Genomic DNA, 16,388 nt, shown 5'->3' with positions numbered 1-16,388 from the left:
TCGGTTTCAGGAATGTTTAGTGAATTGCTTCACTTCTGAAAGGCATTTATAAAGGGGAAGGTAATAAATTAGCCCCATTACAAGTTTCTGCAAGGCCTGTGTTGGAATTAGGAAAAAAACAAACAGATGTCCTTCCTCAGGATATCATGCTGCCATCTGCTGGGAAATGATAATAATAAATATAAAAATCTACCACAACTAAAATTTAAGTATTGCTCCCTAGCGTTGTATGGTATACAATCTGCAGATAATTCTGTTGTAACCATGGTGATGATATAGAATCCTAGTGTCTGGTGTGTTCCCGGGATTCATGGTCTCACGTACCTGAAGAATGAGAACGCAGACCAGAGAGGCAAGGGTTAAGCAGTACAGTTTTATTGTAAAGCGCAAGAGAAAAAGCTCTCAGGAGAGAGGGGGGATCTGAAAATGGAATGCCCCCCACCCACCCACCTACCCAACAGGCCTATGCTAGGAACTGTAATGTCTCTGAGTCATAGCTGATTGGTCTCCTGTACTTGGGTGGCTTGGGCGGGTAACTTTGGTGCGCTCTGTAAGCTGATTGGCTCCCCGCCACCCCTTACACCTGAGCTGATAGTTTTGGCAGGCTCTGCAGCTTGAATGGCTTTGTTAGCTATTAAAGTTATTTCCTCTGGCTGTGTTATGGTCTCCGCCTTAATCCCCTCCACCGCAGCCATGTCCCTGACTGCCTGTGGTTTTTCTATCTCAGTGAGCATCCCATGCCTCCTTTGTAGAGTTGTGAAGAATGAATGAGATGGTAAATATGAAGCCATGCATAGGTCACAAAATTTTATGTTACCATTATTACTGGAACCTACCATCAGTTTTTGAGGTGTCAAGAAGGTTGCCACTTTCACTTTATAAAAAAACAGTCAATACATCAAGCTTAGGAAAAGGCAAGGGATGGTAAGTCTATGTCTAAATTAGGGGGAGCTTTTTTCACAGAGCAAATCAAAGTGAATATTTTACTAAACTATATTTCTTCCTAGTGTATAGAATAAATTACAGAAATATTTTCAATTTAGCCAATTATGCTAACTTTCACATAACACAAATGTAAATAAATTAAGATAGATATACCAGGGGTGCCAAAAAAATGTATACACATGACTTATATTCATCTTTTGTTATCGGTACGTATTGAGTATTACAATTTCAATACAGTTTTTTCCTTTCTTAAAATGTATATACATTTTTTGCCATCCTCTGTATACATATATGCTCATACATATGAAAAATACATATAAGAAAATACGTTTTATTCATCTAAGAGTCCCTATAAACTTGAAAATAGACCTTGAGAGTGAACAGCTCAATTAGTGTCATTCTTTATTCACTCAGAGAAATTTTTCAGGGTATTATTGGGTAAATTATTTTGGCTTTTTGGTGCCCTCAAGACTCAGTTATTGCCAATAGATTATAATTGACATTTTCCAGTGACAGTCAAGTACCTTAATCAGTTTTATTAGAATGAAAAAAGTAGATCCTGTCTGGAAAAACTAAATTACTTAACTATTTAAAGGAGTCTATGCTTGTGCTAAAATTTTTGCTTTTGATAAATAGCCTCTGTTTAACTTCACATCACAGAGAGTCAAACCAAGCTGGAGAATACTCTTTGGATTTTTTTGTCAGCAACACACTACATACACAATCTCACATGTAATGTGAGAAAACAGTTTCTGTAAAGCCGAAATTGATGTTTTATTACATCCTCTAGATGTGGAAGAAATATTCATATTGTGTTTAGAGCCATTCTGTTAAAGGCAGTTTTAATTTTTCCTATAATGATAGTAAGTGGTCAATTTGCTAAATGACCTGTAAGAGTTCAAAGCAGTTTATGTTTCTTTCTTTCTCTCTCTATATAGATATAGATATATAGAGAGATAGATATAGATATATAGATAGATAGATATAGATCTATCTAGATCTATATATCTGTATAACTATATAGATATATATACCATGTTTCCCCAAAAATAAGACCTAGCTGGACCATCCGCTCTAATGTGTCTTTTGGAGAAAAAATTAATATGACTTGATCTTATTTCAATATAATATAAGACCCGGTATTATATTATATTATATTATATTATATTATATTATATTATATTATATTATATTATATTATACATGGTATTATATTATATTATACTCGGTATTATATTATATTATACTATATTATATTATATTATACCCTATCTTATATTAAAATAAGACCAGCTCTTATATTAATTTTTGCTCCAAAAGATGCATTAAAGCTGATGGTCCAGCTAGGTCTTATTTTTGAGAAAACACCGTCTATCTATCTATCTATCTATCTATCTATCTATCTATCTATCTATCTATCTATCTATCTCACCATCTATCTATATAATTGGCTGATGATTATAGCAACTGTATGGGGTAAACAGTGTAATTATCCCCATTTTACAGTAGGGAAACTGAGACACAAATATGTTATATAATTTGCTCAAAGTCAAAAACCTAGTGAGTGGACTTGCTGCAGAGTCAAATAAATCAAATGTTATCTGTGCTTAACAAAGACAGAAAATTTGTGGGGTAAAATTAATTAAAACAAGATCGGTCTGCTCCTGGATTTTAAGATTTAATGTGTCAAATACAATTTCCTAGTACAAAGTTGGTAACATAAGTAGTTAAAAAAAAATATTACCGGCTTTATAGTTAAAGACTACCTTTGTAGTTCAGTAGGCAAATGCATTTCACAGAAGCCTACTTTTCTACTATATATCAGTGAACCTAAAAGGAACATTTGTAATCACAGCAATCAGGGGAAGAATCTACATAGATTTTCTTAAGAACTTTCTGGAGATATAATTCATATACCATACAATCCACCTATTTAAAGGATATAATCCAATAACTTTTAGTATATTCACAGAGTTGTGCAACCATCACCACAGCCAATTTTAGAACATTTTGATCACCCCAAAAAAGAAACAACATACCCATTAGCAGCCACTCCCCATTTCCCTGGAACCCTCCACCCCAGGTGACCACTAATTTACTTTATTTCTTGATAGATTTGCGTATTCTGGACCTGTTACATAGATGGAAGTATACAATGTGTGGTCTTTTATGTGTGACTTTTTTCACTTAGCAGAGCATGTTTGAGGTTCATCCATGTTGTAACATGTATTAGTACCTCATTGCTTTTTATTGCCAAATAATATTTCATTGTATGGATATACCACATTTTATTTATTCACCTATCAGTGATGAAGATTTGAGGTGTTTTTTTTTTAACTTTTTGGCTATTATGAATAATGCTGCTATGAACATTCATATACAAGTTTTTGTGTACACATAGGTTTTAAATCTCTTGGGTAGTTACCAAGGAGTGGAATTGCTGGGCCACGTGCAAATTCTGGATATCCTTTTTTTTGGTCCTTCACAAAAGAATCAGTATGCATAAATGTATTTATTGAAAGGTAAACTTTCAGTGAAATTAAAAACAATTTCTATGGGGCATAAGAGCAACAATAATAGGATATACTGTATACTTACAATGATGAAGCAGTTTACAAATTTAGCCTTCAGGTTATCTGGCAAAACAACCAGTCCTACTATGAAAGCTAAAATCTGCAGTTCCAGATAGAAGATGAAGATTGTAAAATGAGAAATAAGGCAACTATTCTTAGTCACTATAGAAAATTATAATTAACTCAGCAAGTCTCTCTTGGATAAGTCCTTCATAAATGGAGACTAAAATAGTACACTTAAAATGCATAGTAATTTTAATGTTTAAAGTGCTTTGTATTTATTGAAGTACAATGTATCTTTAATAGTTTAAGTACTGCTCTCTGAAATTCAAATACGATTTAAGGTACTGTAAGTCTCAGTAGCTGAGAAAATGCTGGAGTTTTACAAAATTATCCATAATTCAGTTGTTTTTTTTAAGTCAAACCAACCTTAATTGTCTAGAAAAGGTATTTGTGTGTGTGTGTGTGTGTGTGTGTGTGTGTGTGTGTAAAATTTAGATACCATTCCATATTCAACTGATTCCACCAGAGATGTATTGAGTGTGGAAATTACCACTGTATGTGGCGCATACATACACAAAAGAGACAAAGTTCTGTTTGATGTTTTCTGGAGGTGCTATCATGAAGAAACTGATAGACATACCCTTTCAGACTTAGAAAATGTTTATGTTAAATCTGAATTAGCAGCACACAGATTGAAACTCTTCTAAAGGCATTACCTCATTCATTATAACACTTTTGCCTCTTAAGCTTTAGGACATTTTGGTTTGGTCCAATTTTTGTTTTTATTTTAAGGCTTTTACCATTAAAGGGCTTTTTGGAAGTTGCTTTGTCTGTTGTAACCACATATACTAATCAAATGATGTCTAGACTTTTCAGAGCAAATTCACTTAATTTTCAAGAGAAAAAGAAAAACAATGAAACTCCTGAAATAATCCATTTTCATTGAGATTGTATACACTCATATGTTTAATGAGATACTGTTTTATCCTGAGACCTGAATATTTTTCAATATACAATAATACTGCCTATATAATAATGAAATTGTCATGTTATTCAGATTAATTACTAATTTTAAAAATTCTTAATTGGGACTGAAGGAATTGAAGTGATCTGTAAATTGTTCTTTGAGACTTAAAACCCTATATTCTCTGACTTTTATATTAAAAGCCATCACATTTAGTATTTGTCTGTTTGGGGAATTAAATGCTTGTTTTTAAGGGGATAGGGTTCTCAGCAGTAGTTAGTAACTTAAAGCCTTAAGTTTTAAGCTTGTTTTGGGGTGAAGCTCTGGGAAGGAAAAAGATGACTCATAGGCACCTTGAGACAGTCACTTATCCTACATGAGCTAAGGAGCAGATATACTCTAAGGCTCTGAAAATAAAGACAATGTTAAGTACTATCTCTTGAAATCATGTTATGTTTTCTGCAAAGCATTAAAAGATAAAAATAAGATTGTTTGAAGAACATGCAAGTTCTATGAGTGTATTGTATAATGCATGAGAATTTGGATGGATAAATATGCATAGCATAGTTCTTTTAGAATGGTGTACTTTTAGATTGATTGACTTACTGGAACTGCTGAAATAAGAAGATACACTCCAATTTATTTTGAAATAGGGGGAACATTGGCTGTGCTGCAGTCATTTGAAATGTATATATGCCCTACTAGTGGATTCCATTCATCAATGACATTTCATTGAAGTCATTTTGAGACTTTCTTTTTGCCATTGCAGGTAGAGCGGGAAAAGGCCATTCTTCTGGCCAATCTACAGGAGTCACAGACACAGCTGGAGCACACCAAGGGGGCACTGACAGAGCAGCACGAACGGGTACACCGGCTCACGGAACACGTCAATGCCATGAGGGGCCTGCAGAACAGCAAGGAGCTCAAGTCTGAACTGGAGGGGGAGAAGGGCCGGGACTCAGGGGAGGAGGCCCATGACTACGAGGTGGACATCAACGGCTTAGAGATCCTGGAGTGCAAATACAGAGTGGCGGTAACTGAGGTGATAGATTTGAAAGCTGAAATTAAAGCCTTAAAGGAGAAATACAATAAATCTGTAGAAAACCATACTGAAGAGAAGACCAAGTATGAGAGTAAGATCCAAATGTATGATGAGCAGGTGACAAGCCTTGAAAAGACCACCAGGGAGAGTGGAGAGAAGATGGCCCACATGGAGAAAGAGTTGCAAAAGATGACCAGCATAGCCAACGAAAATCACAATACCCTTAATACAGCCCAGGATGAATTGGTTACATTTAGTGAGGAGCTAGCTCAGCTTTACCACCATGTATGTCTGTGTAATAATGAAACCCCCAACAGGGTCATGCTGGATTACTATAGGCAAAGCAGAGTCACCCGTAGTGGGAGCCTGAAAGGTCCTGATGATCCCAGGGGACTTTTGTCTCCACGGTTAGCCAGGCGGGGTGTGTCATCCCCAGTAGAAATGAGGACCTCCTCGGAACCAGTTACGAAAGAAAACACAGAGGCCAGCAAAGAACCAAGTCCAACCAAGACCCCCACCATCTCTCCTGTTATTACTGCCCCACCATCATCTCCAGTATTAGATACAAGTGACATCCGCAAAGAGCCAATGAATATCTACAACCTTAATGCCATAATCCGGGACCAAATCAAGCATCTGCAGAAAGCTGTGGACCGGTCCTTGCAACTGTCTCGTCAAAGAGCAGCAGCACGGGAGCTGGCCCCCATGATCGATAAAGACAAGGAAGCCTTAATGGAAGAGTTTCTCAAGCTCAAGTCGCTGCTGAGCACCAAACGGGAGCAGATCGCCACACTGAGGGCAGTGCTGAAAGCCAACAAGCAGGTGATCTCATTCTACTGATAATGCATGCTAGTTAATGCTTTCTTAACTAGTTTATTCTTCAATGTTTTTGAGTGTCTGCTATCATCAGAATGAGAGTTCAGACTCCTGGTCAGCAGAGAAATGAAGCAAACTATATCCCAGTGACAGACCAGAATGTAAGAATTATTTTTAAGTGAGTGAATGGATGAAATAGCTATGCCCCGTTAGGTGGAGGTGAGGAAGTTAAAGCAGGAAAAAAGGAGAAGATCCATGCAGACATAGAAAGGCAGTTCAGGTGGTACTTAGCTGGATGCCAGCTGTCATTGAGTGTGAAAACAGGAGATGGAGGGATAGCAGAATAGGTTGGCATGGCAGCTTACACCAGGGAGATGCAGCAAGAAAGACACTGGCAGTTAGCTGGAGCAAACAGAGGAGAGCTCTCTAGAGAATGTGCACTAGCTCTGTCAGTGACCAAATATCTGAAATTTAGGTTCAGTTGGGATGTTAATTCACCTGGGTCAGAGCTAAAGCAATAGAGAATTTTTCTTAACCATGGATCTTGTCCTCCTAGAATAGGTAAGAATGCTATAACATGACCCTACCTGACTAATTCCTGGATCTCCTTGATGACTGAATTTGTTTTCCACCCTCCAGCTTTACCTGGGTGGAAGTGCTATGAGATATAGACAGGAAAATATTTTTAACCTCTCTTTAGTTTCTCTGGAAACGGAGCCTTGAAAGGTACATGTGAGAAAGTTGCTTTTTGAAAAGGGGTGTTGATAAAGAGAAACAACAAAGCATCAAACACCTTCGTGCAAACGTAAGCAGGGCTAGTGGTAGAAAATGAGGGTTAGTTTCAGATTCAGAGTTCCTTCTCCTTTTGCCCTTGTCCAGGGAAAACCACATTACTATTACGTCATCCGTAGTGCAGCTTTCTAGCATTTTTATCTGCAGTTCCCATAAATCCACGGATATAATTTGGAGGTCTGTACCATAAGCAATAATATTGCTTGCACTATAAACATGGTTTATATAAATCTAAGGGCAAAAATAGGACCTCATTTTGTGCCATCATGTCAGAGAAATAGAAAAGATTAGGGTGCATAAACAATTTGTGAGAGATCTGACTACAATTTGAGGTCAGAAGGAAGGCATTTGTTACCATAAACACTGCTGTAATCCAAAGACCCAGTGATTTAGAGTGGTTATAAATAACTAATACCACATTAGGTAAGACTTAGAAACCTTTATAAAGGACATAATATCCTGAGCATTCTTGGTCAAGCCATGCAGATAACTTCTCTGACTTCTTCTTGAAGGGTGAATATTAACAGTGTAGAAACCTAGGTCAGTAAAAAATGTCAAGATGCGTAACTGACACAAAGATATAGATAAGAATGATTGGTCAGCCAAGAGAGACTGATTTGTGAAGCAGCATTCGTTGATTACATATTTCATGGCAAGTAGTAAGTAGGGATGAAAAATAAGTGTCTAGTAATCTAGTAGGAGTTCAACACATGCCTGTAATTGTTTATAAGATACCGTGTTTCCCCCAAAATAAGACCTAGCCAGACAATCAGCTCTAATGCATTTTTTGGGAAAAAAAATTAATATAAGACCCGGTCTTATTTTAGTATAATATAAGACCGGGTCTCATAATATAATATAATAATAATATAATATAATATAATATAATATAATATAATATAATATAATATAATATAATTAATATAATACCAGGTCTTATATTAATTTTTGCTCCAAAAGACTCATTAGAGCTGATTGTCTGGCTAGGTCTTATTTTCGGGGAAACACGGTAGGACGCATCAAGCACTTTAGAATGGTTATATAAACAGTGCCATAGGAATTCAGAGGAGAACAAAGCATTCCTGGATGAATTTTTATTTTTACAGTGGTTTGTGTTACCATTTGCATTATATTAGAATCACAACCCTCATGGGCTCACTAAACTGAATGAAAACACATTTCTAGCCATGTATTTAGTTTAAATTTTAAGGATGTGGGGTCTATTGCTGTGCTGCTTATGTGTCATAAATAGCTTCAAGTACCTACAGATGACAGCCATTATATTTAGACATTGTGGAATGTTAATTATTAAGGCTAAGGTGAGAATTCTGTGGTATAGGAAAAAAAGAGAATCTTCTATTTTAAAATAGGCGTTCTGCATTCTCTGTGAATCTTTTAATATACTTTAGGATTTTTTTTTTGTAGGCACAGTGTCCTCTCGATGAAATAAGCAAATGTTTATGAAGTACCATCAATGTACTAAACTGTGCTAGATGCTAAAGATTCAAAGAAGACTAATCCCTGGTCCTTACTCTCCCGGAGAGGACTCAGACTGGTGGGAATGTCAGAATAGAAACAGATAATTACAGTTTGCTGTTACACATGCTGTGATCCAAGTTATGGGAACTTTGCAGAGGAAGTAACTAATGCCTCGTAGAAGAGTTGGAAAAAACTTCACAGAAGCAATTACACTTGAATTTGTTTTTTTAAAGGGTAAGGAGTCGTTTTCTAGAAGAGGAGGAAATAATTCCAGACAGAAAGAACAGTAAGTAGAGAGGCGCAGAACAGGATGATGTACTCAGGGAATAATTTTGAAGGTCTCTGTGGCTGGAAACAATTCTTTTTTTTATTTAGAAAGTCAACTTTGGGAGTGTGTGGAGAATGTGGCAAATGCAGATGTCAGCAAATCTAATAGGTTACAGATATTTAGGATTACTTAATTCTGAAAAAAGCTTTGTACAGTCTGTGCACAAACAAAGTTGAGTCCTTTGAGGGCATTTCTCACAAATAATAAATAATTTTGTACTTTTATTTCAGATCTATGCTTCTCTACTCCCTCCTACTCTGCTCCCCTTGGATAACTGACCATGTGGCTCTACGTGCTTACAAATTTGTTACATCTACATTTTCACAACTTAAACTTATCTGTCCTAAATGAATATGTATCTAAATTAAAAAAAATTAAAAAAGTTTTTAATGGCCCTTTTTCCCAAGTCAACCTCTGCGTTCTGGATAATTTTCTGTATTTATAATACTTCTGAAGTTTTAACTGTTATTGCACTATGGGACATATTGAACTTTTGTATGGGTAACTTCTCATTTTAATTTGACTTTAGATTCAGTCAAAACTAATAAGAAACTATTCTGGAATCAAAACATGAACAAACTACCCCATTCCAACATTATTTTAATTAAAAAAGAATCTGTTTGTAGAATGTGACACTTTGCGTAAGAAAGTTGAAGTGGTTCATTTCAAGCACAAAAAGAAGTGTGAAAAAACCAGGGTAGTCTACCTGAAAAATCCCATTAGTAATGGATATTTTTCACTAGTAAGGGATTTTTCATTAGTATTAAATATTTTTACACAGTCTGAAAAGCTGTAGTTAACAGTTTGTAAAATTTATGTGTTTCCAATTTGGCTTAAATATTCATGCCATGTGCTATGCATCAAACAGGTAGTCCCTAAATATACATTCATTTTTTGCGTTGATTCTGTCAACATTTTTTTTGCTTCCTACTGTGTGTCAGGCTAGTTCTCACTATTGAAACACTATTACCGTGTTTCCCCGAAAATAAGACCTAGCCGGACAATCAGCTCTAATATGTCTTTTAGAGTAAAAATTAATATAAGACCCGGTCTTATTTTACTATAAGACGGGGTCTTTATGATATAATGTATGTAATGTTACGTAATATAATATAATACCAGATCTAATCTAATCTAATATAATATAAGACCAGATCTTATATTAATTTTTGCTCCAAAAGACATATTAGAGCTGATTGTCTAGCTAGGTCTTATTTTCGGGGAAACACGGTAATTCCAAGAACTTGAGACATGCCCGTATCCAAAATTCAAACAAACATTTCAATTCATTCAACATTTTGGAATCTTTGCTTTTATGGAGATTGTGAAGAATTAAATTTGACTATTAAAATCTGATTATTTTTATTTGATTATCTGATTATTGAAATTTGATTATTAAGTTTTACAATTGAATTTGACTATAATTCATCATTTTGAAGAAGCTGTATGCAAAGACTTAGAAAGAAATTGGTTCTTTGTTAATTCTTTTCCTTCAGCGTAAAATATAGACTGTCATATACTCGTGTCATAAATTGCAATGACCTATAACTTTTATTCTATTTGTTTCAGGCCTGCAGAGCACAGGTGACACAAGAATATTTGAGTTGTATTGTATCTCAATTGGAAGCTGTGCTTCTTCACTAACTTCTCCTTGATAAAATTTTTCTTGTATAAAATTTCATTTTGGCTCCCTTCATGTCTGAAAATCCTACACTCTCAACAATCTGCATTAAATATTTACTGAACTACTATAATTGCCTCCTGGTACTGACTCGGGTTCACAGCTGGCTTCTAGGGCAATTTAACCACATTACGGATTCACAACATGTTTTGACATTAAACTGCCTTATATCCAGAGTACACATATATATTTATATAAAATTTAACCAAACCAATTTCACTTTCCTTTTATGAAAGAAAGTAATAGGCCCATGAAGAAATCTGTACAATAGATTTTCCTGATGAAAATTGTAAGCATTATGATTTTTCTGCTTTAGACAGCTGAGGTGGCACTAGCTAATCTCAAGAACAAATATGAAAATGAGAAAGCAATGGTGACTGAAACTATGACGAAACTTAGAAATGAACTGAAGGCTTTGAAAGAAGATGCAGCAACTTTCTCATCCCTGAGAGCAATGTTTGCAACAAGGTAATTGGTTTTTCTTGCAAGATTAAGTGTGGTACATGGGGAAAAAATTTAAAAATTTACATGTGCATCTTCGTGTATCTTGAGTGTATTTGATGGACCATCTAAAGGGTAAGATGTAAGGAAAATACAAGAGATTCCACTCTGACAAATCTAAAACGTTTTGTGCTGTTTTCCAGAGCCCTCTACTGGAAGTACTGAATTAAGCAATTTTGTTACATAAAAGTATTTTTAAATCAATACAATAGATATTTTTTTCTAGAGCTTATGTGCCCAAAAGAATTAGAACCCCTCCCCCCAAAAGCTTCTAATAAGGGAAAAAAACCTACTTGCTAAAATAGCTAAATGTTATATTATCACCACTGAAATTTATTTCTGTGACTAAAATACATAAAAGTGCTTATCATTAGTATTATATGAGATAGATACCATCATAATAAAGATTAATATTCATATGAACTAATGATTTACTTTAATACACTGTGATTTAATGAAAACTTCTAAAACATATATATATCACCAAATTCTTCACATTGCCCAACTAATTAGACGAGTATTAGTTATTACCTCCCCCCCACCAGTTTCATTATGAAGTGCCCCTGTATTGTGTTTTTAAACTTCAGGTGATTGTTTAGAATGTGTTAATTCAAGGCATTCAAAATCCTGAGATTTTTAATACGTAATCTTTTTTGTTGTCACTTTTCAATACCAAAACAAAACCAGTTATATATCTTACCTGATGCAAACTCAGTATAAAGTTCACAAAACATAACTAGGGCTATAGTTGCCGATTCAGTAAATAATTTGCACGTAGCTGATATAAGTGTAAAAGAAAATGTTGGGTTTTATAGGAGTCCAGGAATCTGCCCAGCTTTCTTTGGGTGTCAGGAGAGAAAGGCTCAAGCTTATACTTCATGATTAAGTCTCTTAGAGATGGTGTTAAGGAGGCTGGGTGCCTGAGGGACCACATAGGTGTGCGGGCACTGAGCAGAACTGACTTCTGGGTCTCCAAACATTATACGAGTTTGGGGAGTAGAGTATATATGCCTCTGGCCACTATGTGGTGGCAGGACAGAGAATGAGGATGGTGCATTAATGAAAGAAATCAGTCAGGCTTATGTGTAGAATCAAGAAAACAGAAATTTCCTCTTTGAAAAAAAAAATCAAAACATTTTTAAAGGGATGTTTAAAGTCTCATTCTAGTTTATATAAGAAATTGTTACCCCTACATAGTGTATTTTCATGGAAATTTGTTTTTTCAGGTATAACAATTTCCTTATTCCATAGTATTTTTTAAAGAAAATATTGTTATCTGACCAATTAAAACATATCCAGGGTCCTGCAATTCACATTGTATTTTACTAAGCCCTGAATTTTCTTGTGGTATGCCAACTGTGCTTTTTGACATTCAAGATTAAAGAAAATGGGGACCCACCCGGATCTCAAGTTCTTTCACTACAGGGTCTATTTTTTCTTTAAAAGGCCACAAGGCTCGTGCTGATTTCAGAGTTTGTACAATATATTTTGTATAACTCTATAAAGTCATTAAACTATCTGCTAGTGCATGAAAAGTATTTGTTATTATTATCTTAGCAGGTAAATAGACTCAGAAAAAAACTCTGACTAATTGTGTGAATAATTCTTCCTTCCCATTGTGTATGTGCTCAGCTTTTACCTTTGGTGGGGAAAATAGATCACTGAGCTGATCTTCCTGCTGCAGCACAAGTGTCAAACCTGAACAAAGATGGCTGACAGCCTTGTATATCTGTATCAAATTCTGTGCAAGTCTTGGTTTTCTTTGGCACTTATTGCTTTATCATCTGGGAGAGGAATCATAGAAAGTATTCGGGTTTCTAATCCAGGCAAATCTGTCACACTGAAAGCAGTGGCAGGTGCAATCTGTACTCAATTAAAATAAAACCTATAGACATAAAGAACAAAATGTTTTCCTCATAGATATTATTATTCTTTTGCATGCTACAAGCATAGCCTATAACAAACTTGTCACATTCCTCCATGGAACACAGTAGAAAAAGCCATTGTAGTGCATCTTAGATGCTGTGAACACCACCTGAGACTTTATTGTTTACTCTTCTGCCACCGTGAGCAGCCCCCACAATAACTCTGTCCCTGGGGTTTAACATGTCACCTATTACAAATATCCCCACATGTCCTCCATTGTATAGATGAACCATCATTTATTGAACCTGCTCTACTAGTTCCCATTTGCTACGAGAGTAGGTTACCTCATTTCTTCTCTACGAAGACCAGTGTTCTAAATTCCAGTAACATTACTTTTCAACCTAAATTTCAAATTCGGTTTCACCAAGATTTTCTACTGATCATGGGTTTGTTTTTTGTTTTTTTAAGATTTTAGTGGGGAAGGGAAACAGCACTTTATTGGGGAACAGTGTTTTTCCCAGGACCCATCAGCTCCAAGTCAAGTTGTCCTTTCAATCTTAGTTGTGGAGGGTGCAGCTCAGCTCCAAATCCAGTTGCCATTGTTCAATCTTAGTTGCAGTGGGTGCAGCCCACCATCCCTTGCAGGAGTCAAACTGGCAACCTTGTGGTTGAGAGCATGTGCTCCAACTAACTGAGCCATCCGGCCTCCGGGGAGCTCAGTGGCAGTTCATTGTCTTCATTCTAGTTGCGGACAGCGCAGCTTGCTAGCCCATGTGAGAATCTAACCGGCAGAGCTCACATTCTAACCAACTGAGCCACCCATCGGCCCCCTGACCACGTTTCTGTTTTGGTTCCAGATGTGATGAATACGTCACGCAATTGGATGAAATGCAGAGACAGTTAGCAGCTGCAGAGGATGAGAAGAAGACTCTAAATAGTTTGTTACGAATGGCTATCCAGCAAAAACTCGCCCTGACCCAGCGGCTGGAGGACTTAGAGTTTGACCATGAGCAGTCCCGACGCACCAAAGGCAAATTTGGAAAGAGCAAGATCGGCAGCCCTAAAGTAAGTGGGGAGGCATCAGTCACCGTGCCCACCATAGACACTTACCTCCTGCATAGTCAGGGCCCACAGACACCCAACATTCGGGTCAGCAGTGGCACTCAGAGGAAAAGGTATGCATGCAGCAATCTTTATAGTATGGTGCAGTGGCCAGATTTTAGTTAACTGCAAAATTGATATGTTCTTATTGTGGAGGGTGGAGGAAGGGAAGGAAGGAAGAGAAAAACTGGAACTGGGTGGATAAATGGGTCTCGCTAATGTTGGTTTTTCCAAATCAAAACCTTTTTGATAACTGTGTTTATTTACTCCTTTGTGTCGCCCACACCCCACCTCATAATATAACTTCCAAGTGTCTTGTCATTATTTTTGCTGTTCCTTGTATGCATAAATATGCCTCTCCCTTACCTCCAACCTAAAAATCCATAGATAAAAGGTGGATATTAAGAACAAAACTATATTTTACATGGGTGATGATTTTAAAAGTCATTGTACCTCTGGTAATGGTGCTATTTACCAGCTTCTCTTTAATGGAGCAAGGATATGAATATGTTCTCTTAGGGGAACTTTTGTCCATGTTACCAAAACTGATGACTGACTGAAACGAAATGTTTATATTTAGGTAAAATGGAATAGAATATGTATAGCCTTTTTCTTAAAAGCAGGTTTTTGTGCTTTTTCATTTAGTATGTGAACATTGCTCGAAGAAATCACTTGTAAGGTTTTTAGTGGCTTGATTTTCTGACCTTTTTCCAGAGTCCTGGATGTTGAATTACGTACCCTGTATTTTCAGTTAATGGTAAAATTTTTATTTTAGGAACTTTCAGTAAGAAATCAAATAATATAATTATTTTCTATTTGTAGTTAAAACTGACTAACTATAATAAATCTCTTTTTCAGTATCCAATACAGTTTTCAAGTAGGGTTGTATCCTGGTGTGGAAACTAAACAATTAGCAGAAATCTTGATTTACATGTTAAAAAAGTCAAATGCCAATATAAATAATGTTGTCACTGGTGAGGCTTTGAAAGGTAATTAAAGTAAAACTTTTTTGTTTCCTATATGTATTTTCTTGGATCTCCTGCAAGACAATTTTCACCTTCCCTTTGTGATCAGAGCCGTCCCAGGACTTCAGGGGCTTCCTACCTCCAGAATTTATTAAGAGTTCCCCCTGATCCCACCTCCACAGAATCATTTCTTCTGAAGGGCCCCCCTTCCATGAGTGAATTCATCCAAGGGCACCGGCTCAGCAAGGAAAAAAGGTTAACCGTGGCTCCACCAGGTAAACATTTTTTCCTTGGGTGCATGTAATGCAAATGATTAGTTGAATAGACAACTCTCCCCTTCCTTCCAACCACTCATGCCCACCCCACATCCTCAGAGTCTAACTTTGATGACAGGTAAATTCCTCCAGCTCAAGTAAAAATTCCTTTACACTTAACCTCCTGTTTCCTCCTTTACTCAGCCAGACCATCATTCCTTAGGACTCTCCAGGGACTTCCTTTTAACAACAGCCACGGATGGAAAATGAGAGTTGAAAGGAATGGGATAAATAACGGGAAACGAGCAACAAGCACAAGGCAGGACACATACCTGGATCCTAGTTGCAATTTGGTAGCTCATAGCAATTCCATCTTGGTCAAATTTTGTCCCTATCATTTTTAATGTACTTTCAGTAAAGGAGCCATCTTAATAAAATCTCCTTTTGTAGTGACTCAGAATGTCTCCTCAATCCTTGTAGAGAAATAAAACTAAAATTCTCTAAGGTTTTGCTCCTCAGGAACATTTAGGTCTTATTATAATGTTCTTGTTGATTTATGCTTACCAATATGCTCACAATTTACTTTAGCTTCACTGTTTTACATTTTTCTTTTTCTTTTTCCTATGAAGAAACTCACTTGAAAATGTGACTTCTTGCAAATAAAGATCATCCTTTTAAGAAGTCCCTGAATGCTAACTATAGATCAGAGGTGGCACACAGGAAGCCTTTGAAACAAAATAAGCCCAAGGGCAATGACTTCTTTGGCTATCATAGAGATGAAAAATGAAAACGAATTCAAGTTAGTTGTCAACAGTTTGAAACTCAGATTTCACATGAACATCTATCTTTCTGGCTTCCTTTGAATGATTCTGAATATCTGGCGGCCCTAGGTCTGCATTCATGCATATCAGCAACCTGTTGGAGCTGTGTAGTGGTTGCTGCTTTTAAAAAGGCAAGCTTTGCAGCGGACCACAGCCCCCCTCACTCCCTATGACTTATACCCAGCCTGTTGCTCTTGTTTCTGTTACCTTCTGGCCCCTACTGTAGCCTGTGAGTTTTTCAGCTTTGCCACAGATTT

General features: G+C 36.4%; 1 protein-coding gene across 8 annotated transcripts in view; it reads left to right on the top strand.

Annotated features, from left to right (window-relative positions):
- BICD1 (BICD cargo adaptor 1) overlaps positions 1-16,388 on the top strand; it is a 236,874-nt gene that overhangs the window by 191,693 nt on the left and 28,793 nt on the right. For 3 of the 8 annotated variants that reach the window (XM_019736779.2, XM_019736747.2, XM_019736761.2), the window contains exons 5-7: positions 5,255-6,349; positions 10,940-11,091; positions 13,848-14,055. In XM_019736779.2, coding sequence (XP_019592338.2) covers positions 5,255-6,349; positions 10,940-11,091; positions 13,848-14,055 — 1,455 coding nt within the window. Of the gene's footprint in view, positions 1-5,254; positions 6,350-9,172; positions 10,624-10,939; positions 11,092-13,847; positions 14,166-15,137; positions 15,332-16,388 lie in introns of those variants that run through there. The other 5 variants (XM_074325844.1, XM_074325843.1, XM_019736733.2 and 2 more) reach the window with 4 other exon arrangements.

This window comes from Rhinolophus sinicus, linkage group LG02 (genome assembly GCF_036562045.2).
Source record: "Rhinolophus sinicus isolate RSC01 linkage group LG02, ASM3656204v1, whole genome shotgun sequence".
Lineage (NCBI taxonomy): Eukaryota > Metazoa > Chordata > Mammalia > Chiroptera > Rhinolophidae > Rhinolophus > Rhinolophus sinicus.
The sequence above is the reverse complement of the archived record's forward strand: the minus strand, read 5'-3'. Positions and strand labels throughout refer to the sequence as shown.